This window comes from Notolepis coatsorum (genome assembly GCF_963971535.1).
Source record: "Notolepis coatsorum genome assembly, chromosome: 4".
In the NCBI taxonomy this organism is placed as follows: domain Eukaryota; kingdom Metazoa; phylum Chordata; class Actinopteri; order Aulopiformes; family Paralepididae; genus Notolepis; species Notolepis coatsorum.
In genome coordinates, this window is record NC_140168.1 from 85,975,276 (window position 1) to 85,995,865 (window position 20,590).

At 47.4% G+C, this 20,590-nt stretch overlaps 1 protein-coding gene across 1 annotated transcript in view; it reads left to right on the forward strand.

Annotated features, from left to right (window-relative positions):
• kcnh8 (potassium voltage-gated channel, subfamily H (eag-related), member 8) overlaps nucleotides 1-20,590 on the forward strand; it is a gene marked incomplete at both ends in the record, with an annotated part of 262,061 nt that overhangs the window by 167,646 nt on the left and 73,825 nt on the right. The window contains one exon of the mRNA XM_084312013.1: nucleotides 1,247-1,461. Coding sequence (XP_084168139.1) covers nucleotides 1,247-1,461 — 215 coding nt within the window. The remainder of the gene's footprint in view (nucleotides 1-1,246; nucleotides 1,462-20,590) is intronic.

Below are 20,590 nucleotides of genomic sequence, written 5' to 3' on the forward strand. Positions count from 1 at the left end.
CAGATGTTGGACCCTTTTGTCTGCAGTCTGAATGAAGCCAAATAATGGATGGTCGATGCAACTTGCTATTTTCATATGTGTCCAGAAAACTACAGTTAAAAAGACAATGCATACATATGCAACTCTTTCTTGTGAATTTATTGCACCTATTGTCTTCTTTGTGAGGACATTCTGATATACTTATAAATACATAAGCAACATGAACTCTGAAATAGCGTAGTCATTATTGGTAGGTCGGTTCAGGTAGAAACATGAACACATATGTTACCTTCAACATAATAGACCTCTCACGGGTGATATATTCTCTGGCTGCTCCCAAGTCTCCAGTCTTTGCTGCAGCTCTAGGAAAATGAATGGACTGTCAATAGGTCGCTCCTAGCTTTGTCTCTCATCCCTCTCTCTCATATCTCATCCCTCTCTGTCTATCTCTCATCCTTCTCTCTCTATCTCTCATCCCTCTCTCTCCATCTCTCATATCTCTCAATCTCTCCATCCCTCTCTCCATCTCTCCATCCCTCACTGTCATATATCATCCCTCTCTCTCTATCTCTCATCTCTCTCTATCTCTCATCCCTCTCTTTCTATCTCTCATCCATCTCTCTCTATCTCTCATCCCTCTCTCTCTATCTCTCATCCCTCTCTCTCCATCCCTCACTCATATCTCAGTCCTCTCTATCTCTCATCCCTCTCTCTCCATCTCTGCAGCTGTGGTCCCGTGAACAAAGCCTTCTGATACACATGTATCTCTCTGATAAGGCAGTGAATTTAGAATTTTAAGAGGCAAAAAAAAAGAAAGAAAAGGAAAATCCGCTACCAAAACTAGCTTAGCACTGCATATCAGGTCACCTGGCGTCAGCGTCGCATTCTCTGCAACATCCTGGTCATTTAGGGTTAAGCGGTTTGGCTTTTAAAAATTGGAACGTCAACAAAACATAAAATCCTTCGGTGAAACACAATTTTCCCATGAACCCCACATGCAGCATCAAGGACAAAATGACTGGTAGACGGTAAAAGGGAAAGCGTTCATTCCTGCCATATGGGGGGGGAATGCACCGGGGCTTAATGTCATGGTGTGACCATGTGAGAGGTCTATTTCCTTGAAACTAAGTTAGAAAATGTTGTTGATGATGAGACATATGAATGAATAACATTCAGAATCTGCATCAGTCGTGTAATCTAAACCTACAGCTGAGGCGCCCGGCTCAATATGTATCTCTCTCTGACCTATACCCTCCTCTCTGCCCAGGCAAAGGTGACCTGATCGGGGCGAACATGTCCATCGATGACCGGGTGATAAAGACCAACGCGGACGTGAAGGCTCTGACCTACTGTGACCTGCAGTGCATCAACCTGAAGGGCCTGTACGAGGTGCTGGACCTGTACCCAGAGTACGCCTGCAGCTTCGTCCAGGACCTCCAGCATGATCTCACGTACAACTTGAGAGAAGGACACGAGAAACACGTGAGTACAGGCTGTATTTCTATTATTATAATAATAATAATAATTATTATTATTATTATTATTGTTGTTATTGTTATTATTATTATTATTATTATTATTATTATTATTATTATTATTATTATTATTATTATTATTATTATTATTATTATTATTATTATTATTATTATTATTATTATTATTATTATTATTATTATTATTATTATTATTGTTATTGTTGTTGTTGTTGTTGTTGTTGTTGTTGTTGTTGTTGTTGTTGTTGTTGTTGTTGTTGTTATTGTTGTTGTTAACACTTTGAGCGCCACGCCGGGTTTTCCTTTTTACTGGCTGAATGCCACCATCGGCGCCAATGTTAACGTTAATATCGCCTAATCTATGTTTTAAATTTAAAAAATGTGTCTAATCTGCCCATCGCATTATCAAAGACTATTTTCCAGTCAGTGCTGTCAAGGCAGATTGTTTTTTTATCGCGGCATTTCCGTTTCAGAGCATTTAGAAAAGCACCCGTTTTCAGATAAAAAAACAGCCCATTCTGGAGCATTCTATGAAAATCGCCTTTTACTGGAATATTCCACAACGTTGATATTCGTCTGCCTTTTTATGAATCGTTTTCAAATAAACGCTAGATGATCAATATTATACGTGCACGCAAGCACATTCGAGCCGCGCACGGATAATCGCCCCGTTGATTTCCTCATGGACTTTTACAGTGAAACCGAAAGAAGACATTTCACAAAACAGCTTATAACTTCATCAAACTTACTCTGATTATCCTTACCTGACATCAGATGGTATCCAACTGGTATATTCCAATTCCTGATCACCATTCGAAAAAATCGATACGTGTATGGATCCAACGCGATACAGTAGAACTCCATGATCAGCGGGGATCTGAGGTTCCAGAATGAACTGTGGTAACCCCGGCTGGATCAGTGGACTGCAAAATGTGGAGTACCGGATTTTTTTCCCCATTCATTTTCATTGAGTCCATTCCAAAATCACTTATGTCATCTGGGAGACGACAGGGGGCGCTGTTTTCCACAATGATCGCCGGCGCCGCTCGGCTATACTCGGGTAGGCTCGGGTGATGCAATATGATTTCAGATGGCTAAAAAAAAATAAAATAAAAAATCTGAGAAATCTCGTGAGTGGCTTTCAACCACCTATAAAAAAAACACGAGAAATCTCGTGAGTGGCACGGAAAGAGTTAACACTTTGATCGCCATGGTTAAATTCATAATTTACCATTCCTCGCCATCTCTATTTGTCTATGGAGAAGTTCCCCTTCTTTGCAGGGCTATAACTTTTTAAATTGTATTGCTAAATTGACATTATTATGGCCCATTCAATGTCCTATATCTATTGTTCAGGGTGTAGCAACGTTATACTTTTTCATTCACATATTCATACTAAAATACGGTCTAAAGCATTCATTGTTTTGTATTTCTAATCAAGTACTCAAAAACACGTTTTGAGCCTGGGCTCCAACCACTGTGGGAACTGTGTGGAAACTCAGCTGATTATCATGCAGCAGTGTCTCTCTGACATCACAAATCAGCACATTTTCAGATGACTCAGTTCAGTGAGGGTGAATATTGTGAGAGGAGAATTGGAAGAATGCGCCAATATGAGAATTAGAGACATAGATCATATTAATATAAGTCCACATAACTAGGAAACAATGCTAAACACTGAAAAAGGCCATTTATAAGATCCCCTTTAACTACATTGCAAAAGTAGTATACTTTTCAAAAAAAGTGCTTAATTTATGTGCAACAACTGCAACATCTCCTCTTCAACATTTCAATATAAAAATAAAATAAAAAACAAACAAGTGCATGATGTGCATATGAACATTCTAACATCAACACTTGAACAAAAAAACACATTTATAGTGCAGCTGAGCTTGTGAAAAAGTGCTTCATGTCTGTGCAACAACAGCAAATCACAGCATCTTATTAGCACTTATTGTCGACTCTTAACTCTCAAACATCAGGGGGGTGGGGGGCAGACAGGCCTAGCCTACATACACACATCTAATGAGAGCGATTGCACTTCTTTGACTGGGCAATGGCAGAGAAAGAGGGTTCATAGGAAGTGAGGGCTACCCGCAAACAGTGATGCAAATGCTCATTTGTCAAGGAGGCATGGTTGCTTGTTTTAATGGCATTCATGTGAGAGAAACTGGATTCACAGGTGTATGTTGAGCCAAACATTGTTAGCACAGATATTGCCAGCGTTTTTATTTTGGGGAATGTCTTGACATGAATACACTTTATCCAAAATGTTGTGGTGGATTCATTCTCAAGTGCCTGCTTCAGAGCAGATGATGCTTGCATGTCAATTATTTCAAGTTGCAGGAGACCTTCATCAATGTGAAGTGATGCAAGGAACTCTTGTCCTTTTGTGGAAATAGCAGCTACATTGGCAAATGGGTTGCTCACAAAATGCATCAATTATCTGGACATGTCAAATTCATCGAATCAACTTGCAAAGTTTTCCCTCAATTTATCAATGAAATCTGTCATTAATTGAGTGACTTTTGGCTCAATTGTGCGTGTTAACGTTGACATAAAAAAAATATATATATAAAAAAATTTTTTTTTTTTTTTTTTTTTTTTTTTTTATTATCATGTAATCTTTGGCGGGCCGGTCAGAATCATCCCGCGGGCCGGATCTGGCCCGCGGGCCGCCAGTTGAATAGCCCTGGTCTAAAGTATAAGTATGTTTTTATCGTTTTCTGCAGCTTTCTCCAGAACTTGATTTATAGCCCTAAATGCATTATATTGATGATCAAATACAGTTTGGTAGGAATCTGTGCGAGATAAAAAATGTCAACTGGATGTGCTTCTAGGAGTTACTACGTATGATCTGATGTTGACCGGATGGGCGGGGGGTCGCTTATAATTCCGTGGGCAACGTTATATCATTCATCTAGTGTGCGTGATATGATCATCAGAGCAGTTAGTAAAGAACACGTTGGAAAATAACGCTGGATCTTACCGTATCTTCCTCGCGCCGTTGGGCGATGAGCGTGGAGCAGAGATATTCCTATTATGGGATGTATAAATACCCGATCCATTTCCAGGTTGTATAATAGTATATACGTCCAAATCATGTTGTTTGTTGAGTTATTTGCACCGATCGGTGTTCACTGTGTCAAGATGGAGTCCTGCTAATGATAGCGAGTGCCCGGACGAAATATGGGTGAGCACCACTTCATCCACATGACTTCCTGTTGGGCGATCTGCCGATCGGCCACCAGATGGCGCTCTTGAACCGTTAGAGAGTTGAGTGGAGCTCATCAGTATATCTCAGGTCCCCGGGGGAGAAATATGATTTTGTTAGGGTTAGGTTAGGGGACTGTTGAGCAAGTGTTGGGGTGGGCACGGGCACAGGGATGAGATTTTACCTTCTCCTAATCTTTCTGTCTGGGTAACCCTAACCCTAACCCTAACCCCCATGGCAAGAAATAAACCACTATGGACGGTTTGAAAGCTAATATTGTTAACTTTTGTGTTAGAGGGTTTCAAAATCTAATCTTTTCAAATTCTGTGAATATATGGGAAAATAAGCAAACGGACACAATTTCATCACATAATAATCAACACAGCCATTGTTGTACACAGAAACACAAAAAAATATAGGCAAAAAACACAAAATAGTCACTAAGGGGGGGCAGAAGAGATAAGGAAGAAATTGTAAAGCACTTTGGATAAAAACTATATAAATGCAGTCCATTTACCGCGTGATTTTTTAATGTAGCCTCTGTATCCGACGACGCTCTCTGATTGGCTAGGCGAAGAAGAAAATACCCTCTCTGATTGGTTTAGCTCCGAAGGGTCTCTTCCGCCTTGTACATATATTCTCTGTTATGCTTAGGCATTATTTCGAAGTGGTTATGCTTAGGCATTCTTTCAAAGTGGTTATGCTTAGGCATTCTTTCAAAGTGGTTATGGAGATGGAGACAGAGGGATGAGAGAAGGAGAGAGAGGCTTTGAGAGAGAGAGAGAGAGAGAGAGAGAGAGAGAGAGAGAGAGAGAGAGAGAGAGAGAGAGAGAGAGAGAGAGAGAGAGAGAGAGAGAGAGAGAGGGAGAGAGAGAGAGAGAGAGAGAGAGAGAGAGAGAGAGAGAGAGAGAGAGAGAGAGAGAGAGAGAGAGAGAGAGAGAGAGAGAGAGAGAGAGAGAGAGAGAGAGAGTAGAATATAGAAACAGGGTCTCCTGGAGAAGCTGCTGCTGGTGTAATTACAAGTCAGGTGTCTCTTCTGCCTCTGTCCAAATACTGCTGGCCCACTTACACACATACACTATATACACACTAACACACACACACACACACACACACACACACACACACACACACACACACACACACACACACACACACACACACACGCACACGCACACACACACACACACATACACTTAAACACACACACACACACTTACACTTAAACACACACACACTTACACTTAAACACACACACACACACACACACACACACACACACACACACACACACACACACACACACACACACACACACACACACACACACACACACACACGTGGACAGCACATCAGGGCTTCAGATGAGGGACAGGCCACAACTGTGGACAGAGTGTTTCTATAGTGTGAGGAAGACTGGAGTTAGGAGGAGAGGAGAGAGAGGGGCCTGTGTGTTGAGCTACTCTGACTGGTCCAACTCAGGAAGGTAGATGCTAGAAAACCTCAAGCAAACCAATATCAGGCTACTAACAATAGGTGATTTACAAGCTATGATAAAGCATGATCACATATTGTGTGTGCTGTACCAGTAGGCGACTGAAATGGATTACTTTTACCATGGCAACCTTGAAGAAACATGCCGATATTATGGGAAATGCGCTTACCGTCTTATCCAATTTCCTCTCTGTGTGTCCAGTGGTAAGCTATCCGGCTGCAAGCTTAGTACAAATGAATAGAAGTGGATACGGACCAGCAAATGAATGGAAGCGGATATGGACCACTATGTATCTGGACGTATCTGCTTCCATTAATTTGTGCTAAGCTAGACGGTAAGCGCATTTCCCATAATGTTGGTGTGTTCTTTTAACCCTTTCACTGCCACACTACAGACGGTTAACTCTTTCACTACCACACTACAGACGGTTAACCTTTCACTACCACACTACAGAAGGTTAACTCTTTCACTACCACACTACAGACGGTTAACCTTTCACTACCACACTACAGATGGTTAACCTTTCAATATCACACTACAGAAGGTTAACCCTTTCACTACCACACTACAGACGGTTAACCTTTCACTACCACACTACAGAAGGTTAACCCTTTCACTATCACACTACAGACGGTTAATCGTTCACTACCACACTACAGAAGGTTAACCCTTTCACTACCACACTACAGAAGGTTAACCCTTTCACTACCACACTACAGAAGGTTAACCTTTCACTACCACACTACAGAAGGTTATATTATCGTACTTGGCCATCGCGTCCCGCTCTTAAGCCTATCGAGATATACCTCATCTCATGTACCTATTGTACTCCATCAACGGGAAAAAAAATACGCCCATCACCTGCCGGGCCCCGCCCCTATAGAGGCGTACTCTATAAGATACTCGGCATGGTCACCAAACACTCTTCCTCTATTTTCGTTTCCATCATAAACGGTCGCAAGGCGCCTTATGTAACTAGTGCTATAAAAAGATTAGAGAAATTGCGTAATGTTGAAAGTTTACCGGAGGTTTGCTTACCCCTGGGATCTTCGGGGCATGTTTCAGCGACATGTCGGGCCTATTCTGATGTTTCCTCGTCTGGTGACAGCAGATCAAGGAGCAGCGTGCAAGGTTGGCTATCGAGCCGGCTTGTACACAGGTAGGCCCTGTGTCAACAGGCATTGATGTTGGTGTTATTAATGCTGGTTTGTTTTGTTACACAACCATGTTGTGTGTCGGCGCCAGGGGCGGGATGGTTTGGTGAACGTTTCACTGCAGTGGACGGGTTCCGAGCGGTCCTGGAAGCGTGCTGCTAAACAACTAAGCTAAATGCTAATGCTAAATGCTAACACTACTGCTACGCTGTTCTAATGTCTCCACCGTGGGATGTTGCCGCTTTTCCCTCCTCTTGCCCGGTTCATCAATGAAGGTCAGTCGGTAGCTAATGTGGGGGTTTTGCTGAGTCCTATTTTACCCTTTTTACGGGTAAATGGGTTGACAACAGGGTGGGCCGTGGCTAGGTAGCCTAGCCAGGTAGCATTAATCCTGTGCCCCGGCGGGGTTTTGAACAGTGTTCCCACCTGGAAGCCGATGCTTGAGGCTCGGCGGGTGGCAGTAGAGCTATACTACTGCAGGATGGGACTTAGCGGCGGCCCGTGTTGTGGCTCAGCTGACTGTTTTCTGTCCATAGTAGCGTTGAACGCTATGCTATAGTAGTGTAGTGGGCTACTGTTTTGTTCTGTCTCTCTGCTACGAGAATGTCTGTCTATGCTACAGCTTTCTCTCCTCTCAACCATTCATGCTGACGGTCAATCGGTGTCTATTGGGGGAGTAGTGCGGGGGGGGCTTTGTTTACCTTTTTGGGTAAATGGGCTAAGGTCTAGGGCTGGTGTACTGTTGTGAATATTCTGAATGAATGCAGGACTGGTTCTCTCTGGTCCGCCTCCCCTTAACGTTGTATACTGTACATGGGCTTGCTCATTCTACAGTATTTTCGTGGTGTTAGTTCTTTTATTCATTAACCCCTGCATGGTGCACACCACAATGGAGGTTGCTTTTTGCAACCACCACTGGTGCTCCGTGTTAACATCAGTCCTTTGCTTTTGACATATTGAAACAGTGCCCCGCCCGGCCGACGCCATGGGTGGGTCGGCCTGGCGAGTGGCTGGCGGGCTGCTAAAGCCTGTACCGCCACGGTATGGAATTGGCAGCGATTAGAACTGTGTTCAAATTGCTGTTTTTTCTGTCAAAAAAATTGTGTCTGGTGGCGGGGCCTTGAGGGCCAGCCGACGTCGACACATCGCGCGAGGTTGGTGACGTTATTAGCTTTGACCTAGCCGCAAGCTATAACCGCACAGGGTAAAATCCCTCTCCGCAGAGGATTTTGGTCTTCTGCTGGAGCGCGGGCGGTATTGTCCTAGGCCCCACACCGCCTCACACCGCGCAGCCAGAAGAAGAGAGAACAAGCCGTCGCCGTCCTGCCACGAGCAGCCCACTCTCCGATCACTCCCTCCCCCAACACCAGCGGAAAAAGGGGGTTCTGATTGTTTCCTTTGGCTGCGGGCCGCATGCCTTCGTTGAAGCGCGGGCGGCCCCACTTTTCGCTTTTCATGGGGACAGGGGCTGACACCCAGTTGATGGCTGAGCCTGGGTCTGTCCGTGAGAATGTTGTGCTGTCAAGCGGCTCCCACACCATAAGCTGTGTTGGTTGAGCCTGGTGTTACGTCTGTCAACTATAAGTGTTGTCAGCAGGGGGGCTCGAAACCTTTTGAGGCACACAGTGCGGGCTTCCCCGGCCTCGCCTTCGCCAGGCCAGGTATCATGTTGGTGCCTCCCACTCCTGAAAGATTGGCAGTGCAGGCGCGCGTGATTTGGGTGGTAGTAATATCACTGCAGGGCTACGGTGTGTAGGAACCCATGGGGTCCTAACGCCTTGCATGTCCGGCTGCAGAACAACTCCTCAGCATGTTCTGGAGGGGTGTTCAGTGGGGGGGGGGCTTTTGTCACCTAGATTGATGTCAGCTTCCCCCGTATCAAACCGGCCCTTTCTGTCGGGGTCCCCCCCTTGGGTGCGATTGCCTCGTGGGTAGTGTCAGGTTCCGACCCGACTCCACGGAACGCTCTGCTCGCAAGGGTCCAGGGTTGGCTACGCACAGCGGGTGGGACCGGGCCGCCTATCTACAGTTCCTGGCGGGCCTGCGCCACATGGCGGCGGGTGCGTTGGGAGTGTCATCACATATGACTAAAGCAGTACCATATGTCGAGGTGGATGGAGAGAACGCTGTGGCGGGGACTTGTGTTTACACAACCCCACCCGTTTTCAGGTTTGGTACAGACCCTATTGTCAGGGTCACCAGCAGTGACAGCTCTGGTCAACGAGATCCAATCTCTGTGGACGAAGCAAGCCATCGTCGTGGCGTTCTCCTCCCGGTGTTCTCTGGTGCCTGAGAAATCGGGAGGGGGGGGGGGGGGGGGTGTCAGACCCATGCTGGACCTGTCCCATGGGACGGTTCAGCATTTTTTGGATCGTCTCCTACCTGTTGAACACTGTCAGGTGGGGGTCTGGTTCTCCTCCATAGACCTGTAGGATGCGTATTCGCATCTCCGATCTTCCATCCTAGGGCTTACCTACGCTTCCTTTGCAGGGTTAGCGTATGAGTACCAGAGGCTGCCGTTCGGTTTTCTCTGGCTCCCCGCATCTTCACCAAGTGCGTGGAGGCCGCACTGGGGCCTCTGCGTTGTCAGGGGTTACGAAGTGTGTTCTGCCCTGACCACGTTCTGGTCCTTCGCGGTCAAGGTGGATCGTCGGGTCTCGTACCAGGCAGGTCCCTACCAGACTGGGGTTTGCTGTAGACTGGAAGTAGAGTACTCCTCTTCCCAGTCAACGGTTGGAGTGCTATGGGCATCCCTCTCAGAGCGTGTTGTCGACACGCTCGGGAGGTTCCGTCCTAGGACGGTTACGGCGCTGTCTCACGTCACGTTTTTCACCGACGCCTCCCTCACTGGAGACGCGTCGGGCCAACGCAGTAGGGGGCAGCTGGCAAACCATGCTGCCCGGTCTGCGCTACGTTCAATGTGTTGGTATTGAAAGCGGTCCTTCTGGTCCTCAAACGGTGTTGATCAGGACGGACAATACGACGTCAGTGTCGTATATCGACAGACAGGGAGGAGTACGCTCCCTCCGTCTGCACCAGGCGGCGGGCGGCTGGCTATGGGCGTCCTCCATCTGCGCGGCCTGAGGGCTCCCCACATCCCCGGCAGGGTGAATGTGGGTACAGGTGTACTGTCGCGGGGCGGTCCTCATCCTGACGGGTGGGGATTACGTCCGGAGATAGCCAGGCAGGTCTGGGACCGATGCCGTGCCGCCTGGGATTCTTCCCCCATACATCTGTTAGGTCAGTTGTTGGGACGGGTACGCCACTGTCGCGCTTACGCGGGCAGATGGCGTATGTTCCAAGAGTGGTGTAAGGCGGGGGGCAGGGACCGGTGTCCTGCCCCCTGGATACTGTCCTTGTTACCTCCAGTCTCTCCTTGATAGACTGTCGGCTTCGACGGTGAGGGTATATGCAGCAGCTATATCCTCTTATCATGAGGGATTTGAGGGTGATGTTTTGTTCAGCCACCCTCTTGTGAAGCGTTTCCTGCTTGGCGCCCGACGCGTTAAGCCGGTAAAACGCTTTTTGGCTCCGAGTTGGGATCTTCAATTGTTGTTCATGACCGCGTTCTTGCTGGCCGTCACCTCCGCTGAACGCGTGGGTGTGCTTTGTGCTCTCTCGGTACGACCAGAGTGCCTGTCTTTCGTTCCGATTGCGGTGCCACTCTGCGGCCTAATCCTGCCTTCGTGCCTATAAATATCCGGAGTTCCTTCCGCTCCAGGGATATTGTGGTTCAGGCGTTTCATCCACCTCCTCACGCTAGTGAGTTAGATGCAGGCCTTCACCTGTCATGTCCGGTCCGTGCTTTGGGAATTATCCTCAGCCGTACTCAGGACCTCAGGGTTACCGATCAGCTTTTTGTCTGTCACGGTGGTTCTCGTGCCGGTAAGGCACTATCGAAACAGCGCCTGTCCCATTGGTTGTGCGAGGGCATTGCCCTCTGCTACACGTTGGCCGGGCTGGACTCGTGGGGTGGCTGCCTCTGCCGCTCTGCTGGGTGGGGCCTCGGTGGAGGACATCTGTGCTGCAGCTTCATGGTCCTCCCCGGGCCCCTTTGTAAGGTTTTACCTCATGGACATGACCGGGGGTTCTGTCTCCCAGGCGGTTCTGGGGTCTGTGGCCTTTCCTGCTTCCCGTCCTTTGGTAGGGTAGCAGGAGTGTGTGGGTATAGGCCACAGTGTGTTGGGTCACACGTGGTTCCGCCTGTGCTGTGTGTTCAAGGGGTTCTAGTTCCCTCTTGCTCGCACTCGGGTGGAGTTGACTGCGCCCCCCCTTCATTAGGAAGGATGGGGTGACGGGACTCCCCAACCCCTTGATGTGGGCTTACGGGTCCTCAGGGGGTACATCTGTCGGGCCTCGCGTCCGCTCTACCCCATATCTCGATAGGCTTAAGAGCGGGACGCAATGCCCAAGTACGATAATATAACGACAGGTTATGTATATAACCTAGTTATATGAATACTGGCTAAGCGTCCCGCTCTTAAGCGGCCCTGAGTTCCCTTGGGAAATCTTTTCCTGGAAACGGGTTTTTTGCGAGGAAGAGTGTTTGGTGACCATGCAGAGTATCTTATAGAGTACGCCTCTATAGGGGCGGGGCCCGGAAGGGTTGGCCGTATTTTTGTTTTCGTTGATGGAGTACAATAGGTACATGAGATGAGGTATATCTCGATAGGCTTAAGAGCGGGATGCTTAGCCAGGTCGTTAACCTTTCACTACCACACAACAGAAGGTTAACCCTTTCACTACCACATTACAGAAGGTTAACCCTGTCACTACCACACTACAGAAGGTTACCCTTTCACTACCACACTACAGAAGGTTAACCTTTCACTACCACACAACAGAAGGTTAACCTTTCACTACCACACTACAGAAGGTTACACTGTTACAAGGTTCACTGTTCGAGAGAGCAGTCGCAATTGTCTGTCCCGCGTCACTCAGCTGTTTTTCTAGTTTTTTCTCGGATCCAGAGCATTGCTGGCGTCAACCTGTGACTGCCGCTTCTGTCCGTATCTCTGTTTACCTGTTTAAACTGTATCCCAGCCCTGTTACACGTTTCCCCCACGTCCATTCCTTGTACTTTATTTGTTATTTTGTTTTCTACCGTCGACGCTGCTTGTTTCCCCCGTCCTCTCCTGCACCCGTCCTGACTCTCTACAAACATTTCACGTCCTCACTTTCCCCCCTGCTCTCTGGACCTGCCGACTGTACTCTCACCGTTCCCACCATCACTGGATCTCAAACTGGACTACAAACCTCGCCACTGGAAAACAAACTCCCGGATCTACACATTTTTCTCCCCGAAAAAACCTTACCTGTCCTCCGGACTGGTCCTGTGTGTGTCCCTCCAACTGCTCCTGGCTGTCTGTTGTCGGCTAAACCAGCCACCCGCTGCTGGCACTGCCTGCCTGGCCGTGCTATCCTACTACTCCCTTCCCGCGAGGGCGACACCACTCTCTTGCGCTGGTTTGCGGGTTCCCATCTCCTCGGGTGAGTGTCGGCGATACTACACTACTGCCCTCACTCTCCTCTCGGTCTTGGCTGTTGGTATTGCGCGGTCAGGTCGGCCCGCTACGCGGGCTTGGTCTGGAGCCGGCTACTACACGCTGCTCCAAAACAACAACACTCTCTCTCCCAGTATCCAGCTGCAACTCTGGAGTGCTCCCATTGTCCAGCTGCAGCCCCGGAGTGATCCGCTCAACATTCTACTCCAACTCTCCGCCCTCCAGCTACTACCAACTTTTAACCCACTCCTGCTCCTATTCTACACCCAACTCGGACTCCTGCTTCTCCTACCGTTTTCCCCTTGGATTCTCACTCCCCCCCTCCCCCCATTTTTCAATGCACCCCCCCACCCCCCTGTCGCCTCTCATATACTCCTGCTGATCTTCACTCGCTCAACAACAACTACCGCCTCCCCGCTGCCACTGCCACTGCTGCCAGAAACGCTGGCATTCACTGTCGCCGTCGCAACATCCACAGAGGCCCCCGCCTAAATCGAAACCGGACTCTCCACCTCCCTGACGGCTCATACATTCCCTCTTCCTGGACTACCTCTCGCCACCCTGCCACCCCCACCCGCCGCACCGCTAACCTCGATAACCTTCGCTCCTTCCTCCCTGCTCCCCCATCCATCTCCCTTGCTCTCCTCAACACCCGTTCTCTCTCTAACAAATCACCTCTGATCTATGAACTACTACTGGACAACAACCTTGACCTACTCCTCCTCACTGAAACCTGGCAACAGCCCTCGGACTTCTACTCCCTCAACCAAGCTACCCCCCCAAATTACAGCTTCATCGCCAAGCCCCGCCTCTCTGGCCGAGGGGGGGGGGTCTTGCCGTTTTCCACAAACTCTCCCTATCCATCACTGAACTGCACCTAAACCTCCCTCCCATGCTATCCTTTGAATACCTTGCCCTCTCCCTCCCCAACTCTATCACTGCACTACTCCTCTACCACCCTCCAAAGCCTCATATCCAATCTTCCTTTTTTCTTAAAAACACTGGAACGTATTGCTGCCTCCCAACTCCACTCCCATCTCCAGTCCAACACCCTCTATGAACCCCTTCAGTCTGGCTTCCGTCCCGCTCACAGCACCGAAACTGCACTGGTTAAGGTCATCAACGACCTCCTCATCTCCGCTGACTCCGGTGCCCTCAACATCCTGATCCTACTCGATCTCAGTGCAGCCTTTGACACAGTGTGTCACTCCATCCTCCTCCAAAGGCTGCACCAACTGGGTGTTGAGGGCCCAGCACTTGGCTGGTTCTCCTCCTACCTCACAGACAGACACCAATTCATCTCCCTCTCCGGCCACACCTCCTCCCCCTCCCCAGTCACACAGGGGGTCCCCCAAGGCTCAGTCCTTGGCCCCCTGCTCTTCATCTGCTACATTCTCCCCCTTGGTCACATCATCCCTAAATACCACCTCAACTTCCACTGTTACACTGACGACACCCAAATCTACATCAGTACACAATCCCCCCACAGCCCACCCCTCAGTCACATCGAATCCTGCATCACCGAACTCCAAACTTGGATGACTCACAACTTCCTCAAACTGAACAGTGACAAGACTGAACTTCTCATCATTGGCACCAAAACCACCCTCACCAGATCCGGACCCATCACACTCACCATCAACGACTCCACCATCACCCCCTCCCCCCTAGTCCGCAACCTTGGTGTCCTCCTTGACCCCACCCTCTCATTTGACCCCCACGTCCGCTCCATCGTAAAAATATCCTACTTTCACCTCCGCAACATCGCAAAAATCTGTCACTGCCTCTCCCCCCCCGCTGCTGAATCCCTCATTCACGCCTTCATCTCCTCCCGCCTGGACTACTGCAACTCCCTCCTCACTGGTATCACCTCCCGCTCCCTCCATAAACTACAAATGGTCCAAAATTCAGCTGCCCGCCTCCTCACTAACACCCGGTCCCGCGAACACATCACTCTTGTCCTCCACTCCCTCCACTGGCTCCCGATCAAACACAGCATTAACTTTAAAACACTCCTCCTCACTTTCAAAGCCCTCCACAGCCTGGCCCCCCCCTACCTGACTGATCTCCTTCTCCCCTACCGCCCCACCCGTTCCCTCCGGTCCTCCTCCACTGCCTCCCTCACTGTCCCGACATCCAAGCTTAAAAACTTCGGAGATCGGGCCTTCTCTCGTACTGCACCCCGACTCTGGAACTCCCTCCCCCAGTCCATCAGAGACTCCCCTACACTCTCCACCTTCAAAGCTTGCCTCAAAACCCACCTGTTCTCCCTTGCCTTCAACCCCCCCCACCCCTAAACCCCCCCCTCCCCTCCAACCTGATTGATGTCTGTCTCCAGTCTTTTTTGTGCTATCAGGCTGTCTCCCCTGTTCCCCCCATGGTCTCATGTTCCTTTTGTTTTTGTTTCTTTGTTGTTTTTGTTTTTGTTTCTTTGCTTTTGTTTCTTTGTTTGTACTCCTGCTCCCGACTACTGTCAGCGACTTCGGGTTATTGAGAAGCGCTATATAAATTAAATGAATTATTATTATTATTATTAAGGTTAACCCTTTCACTACCACACTACAGAAGGTTAACCTTTCACTACCACACTACAGACGGTTAACCTTTCAGTACCACACTACAGAAGGTTAACCCTTTCACTACCACACTACAGAAGGTTAACCCTTTCACTACCACACTACAGAAGGTTACCCTTTCACTACCACACTACAGAAGGTTAACCTTTCACTACCACACAACAGAAGGTTAACCCTTTCACTACCACACTACAGAAGGTTAACCCTTTCACTACCACACTACATAAGGTTAACCCTTTCACTACCACACTACAGAAGGTTAACCTTTCACTACCACACAACAGAAGGTTAACCCTTTCACTACCACACTACAGACGGTTAACCTTTCACTACCACACTACAGAAGGTTAACCTTTCACTACCACACTACAGAAGGTTACCTGATTTGATTTGATTTTATTGATGGATTAAAAACACACAACAAGGATCCAAAGGATAACATGAGAAAGAGTAAAACCCTTATTTCCGTCATGGTCCCAGGGCTGTTGCATGGTTCTCTCGAGGTGCCGGCGGCGGCAGGAGAGGTAGTGAGGCTCTTGCTGAAAGTGTTGTCCCCAAGCCTTGGCCGGCCGCAGGACACACGCTGGCTAGCATATGTTCTTTCTAAAGTCGATTCCCAGAACGTGGGCGTAGATTGGCCACAGTTTTACACGACACAAGCGTTTAAAAAAGAAAAGATTCTACCTCTAAGCCTCCACCAACATGCTGCTTTCCATGTGCACTACTGTGTAAACAGAGCGCCGTATTCTCACGGTCTCAATGCGGAGAAGCGAGACACAAGAAGGACCACACCTGTCTCGCTGATTGACTCTCAGCATTGACACCCAGCTGTTGAGCTCAATTTAAGATGAAGCCTTTCACTACCACACTACAGAAGGTTAACCGTTCACTACCACACTACAGAAGGTTAAAGATTAAGCTGGACTTTTTTTGAAGAAGTCTTTATTCATTGCACACATTGACAGTGTCGTCATGCAGCGACACACACATGCGATGGGCGGCACACACAGGAACACACACATGCAATTTGTGGGACCAATCCAAGTGCTCCTGTCCGTCTTAGTCAGGGACACGACAGCGTTAGCGATCTGTTCTGCATGGGAGACCCTTGCGAGCACAGGGAGAACATGCAAACTCCACACTGGTGTAGTGGTGAAGAACCAGGAAAGTGCAGCGTGTGGTGATTGGATGATATTGATGATGAAGACTTTATTCCAGACTCAAGGTCCATATTACACATATAAAAACAATACAAAAACAAGGACAACAACGTAGATTAAAATACATAAAGGCATCGATTCCATCGTTTCCACAAACCAGAGGAGTAGGCCTACCTTGTATCGCTTTGTTTGACATATATTTAAGCATTACATCACACGCAGGAGTGGTTTGTGACCAATAAACCATGCCTAGGGGTGGTTGTTAGGCCCGAGGCGCAGCCGAGGGTCGTTAGACCCCCCTAGGCATGGTTTATTGGTCACAAATCACGACTGCACGTGGTGTAAAGCTTTTATACAACTGCCAGATTCATCCAACCTTATTTCTATACAATAAATACACATTAATCGAAGATTTATTGAAAAAACCATCCGCCAGAAAAAGTAGTTCCCACAACTCCATGTGGAAGCAGCTTGAAGTGCATCCAACCAAACTAACACATCCAACTGTGTATTATTGGAATGATTGAGAGAAGTTGCCTCATGTGGAAGCAGCTTGAAGTGCATCCAACCAACTAACACATCCAACTGTGTATTATTGGAATGATTGATTGAAAATTTTATTACCAGATGCAGAATATAAAGTAGGTAAAACAAATTAAAACGTTTTCTTTGCCCTATAGGAAAAAAACGTTTTCTTCGCCCTATTTTTTTATTTATTTCTTTTAGCCTAAACTTAACCAGTTGGAAACCAGGGGTACAGTAATAAAATTAGCAATCAACCAATCAATCAATTCAATAGACCATGCTCACTTAAAACAGCGCTGCTTCTCTCTCAGTCTGACTCCCCCGCTGTTGCAGACAGGAGTGTGTGTGTGTGTGTGTGCGTGTGTGTGTGTGTGTGTGTGTGTGTGTGTCACAGTGTGTGTGTGCGTGTGTGTGTGTATGTGTGTGTGTGTGTGTGTGTGTGTGTGTGTGTATGTGTGTGTGTGTGTGTTTGTGGGTACGCCAGCGTCGGACAGTGTGTGAGAGAGAACGCTGCAGTCTGTAGAAAGTAGGAAGGAAGAAATTTAAATCAATCAATTAATCTATCAATCAATCCGCGATTTTTCTTTTGTTCTAGATTGAGTCAAGACCCATCAATTACATCATCCAACATTGTTTAAAATACTAACACATTCCCCTTGACAGAATCGCTTCATATTTAGTCGTTATGGTGCTTTCAACATAACCATTTGTTGTCCGCGATCCTGTTTTCTCCCGGAGTGAGCCGGGGAGTGATATGTGATTCGGTTGTGGGCGGGTCCTGAGCCCAGGACCGTGGATTGTTGCCAATAAAGACGTGTGAATGGCCAATCAGAATCGAGAAATTTGCATGCCGTTGTATAAGGCACCATAGGCGGCGGGTGAGCTGGACATTAGGGTAGGCTATAAATGGGATGTGACTAGTGCGGAGCGCGCAAAATGTTTCCTTTTTCTTTTTTGCTTGCACGCAAACGGTGCTGTCCAGGTTCTGATTTCATACAATACACTAGGCTACTACAGCGAGCCCCACTCATTTCATATAGTGCAAATTAATTGTTCAAATGAAGACATCCAATATGATTAACCATTGTCTTACCTTAATGCAAAAAAAAAATGTGACGCTTCGCGCATCAATGATCTTTTCTGCTTTAAGTTTGTCTGTGAGATCACTTTCAATGTGAAGCTGCTTTGAAAACAATGTACATAGTAGCTCTAAAAAATTTCCACGATTTGATTAACTCTGACTCAGTCTCATCATGCCCTCGTAGAGCAAGCCCTTGGCCTCAGGTGATCCGTGTTATGCCCAGGCGGCATGTAACTTGGAATGGAGTTCCAGGTCTTGGCAGCTCTCACGGAGAGGGCTGATTTGCTAAATGTACTTGTCCTTAATGGAACAGCCAAGTCACCCGGTACAACAGTTCTGGTGAACCTGGAGGTGAAAAATCGGAAAGTGGGGGTGGGGCTAGACCATGGAGGATTTTGAAGACCAGACTGGCATCGGTTAGTTTGATGATGCGGCGTGATTGGTTACTGCCTGCAGTCTGGAATGTTAAACGGCCACCACACCTACTGCCATTGACACCTTGGTTGGCCGACCCTTGCGTATTGTCACCACCGGGCTGCAGCAGCCCACACACACACAATATCGTAGCCTAGGCTGCCTATAATAATACGCAGACTGGGTCGGCATAGCCTCACCTGGCCTTACATACCCGCCGCCTATGAATGGCACCTATTATCCTGTTTTTTTACACTAATAGTCGACACATACATTTAAACATCAATTCAGCAGAGCATGGAAGGTGCGGAATTTTTTGGTCACAAACATAATAGCTTGCACTAGTCCATCTTGGGAGTTTAAGGAGGATCCTAAATGCATCATTATGCTACCTGCAGTTTGTTCATTTTTGCTGTGCTATAATTACAATAGGCTCTGAGTCTGAACAGGCTTATTTTCACATTATCTGTACACATATAACATTTTCGTGCCAGAATATTGGCCTGTGCATATAGTTTGCAGCACTGGCGCTGCACATCAACATCATCACACATGTCATCATGATATTGTGACCCAAATATAGCACACTCTTCACCACATCTAGAACGCAGTCAGACAGCAAGAAGGAGGGACACTTTTGCTTCTGGTCCTCCTTAGTTTTCACAATCATAACTACACTCTTGTTAGGGTTGAATGTGATATCATGTTGTATACCATACATAGAGCAGACTTTAAGCAATTCCTGTAAACCAGCACTATAGGGGGACAGCATGACTAAATCAAATCAAATCAAAATCAAAAAAATTATTTGTAAGGCCCGACAACACACGTTTAATGTCCCCATGGGCCGGACACATCTTCTTTAAACAAGTCAAGAAGAAACATCACAATAAATCAAGAACAAAACAAAAAACACCATGAAATCCAAAATAAAATGTAAAATAAATAAATGCAACACTCCCAGACATACCCCATGCAAACTAAAAACCACCACAGGCAATGTGGAGGGGAGAAAACTTAGAAGGGCTGTTCAAGATGTCTTCTTAGATGTCGGTGATAGTAGTGTTGCAATGGATGATCAATGGGTGAAGAATAAAACAGGCGAAACAGTTGGTATGTACGTACATATACGTGTAATAAAACACAAATATGCACATGCAATAGCAACTGGGGTACATAAGAACATTAAAGATTGAAAATAGAATAGAGCTAATAACGGATCCATCTGAGGTATGGGGGCATAGAGAGGATCGTATCCTCTTGGCCATCACCACAGGACGTCCACCACTTTGATCATCACCACGAGACATCCACTCACAGGGAGACAGCAACAAAAATCATCAGCATAAATCAGGTGATTGATAAGACTCTCCCCCACCATGCATCCAGTTTGACATTCTTTAAGTTTTGTGGAGAGATCATTCATATACACATTGAACAGGAAGGGAGACAGAATCCCGCCCTGTTTTACTCCGTTACCCACATTAAAATGAGCTGACATAGAGTTTACCCCATTTAACGTTAGGTTATGAATATAACCAAGTTCTGTTAACACTAGTGGACGCTCTGCGTCTCTATGCATATATCTCGCTTCAGCATATATACACTGAATAATTTCAAAATGTACCTTTAAATGCCAGCATTCATCTGGCCACACCCCCATCCGCTTACCTATATAAGCAGGGGTGGTGCCACACACTCATCTCCTTCCCAACAAATTTCACCACAATGAAAAATCAAGGGCCGCAGCGGCGTCTAGACGCAGAGCGTCCACTAGTGTTAACAGAACTTGGTTATATTCATAACTTAACGTTCTGTATCACTCTAGCTCCCGCTCTGCGTCTCTATGCATAATAGGAGCTGAGCGGGAGCTAGAAGCTCGACAAATACACCCCGCTGAGGCCCCCCACAGCCATCAGATCAGGGAGGGCCGAGCCCCCCCGACCCACCCTAATGGAGGGCACCCCCCCTATTGGTGGCTTCACGGGAGGGCGA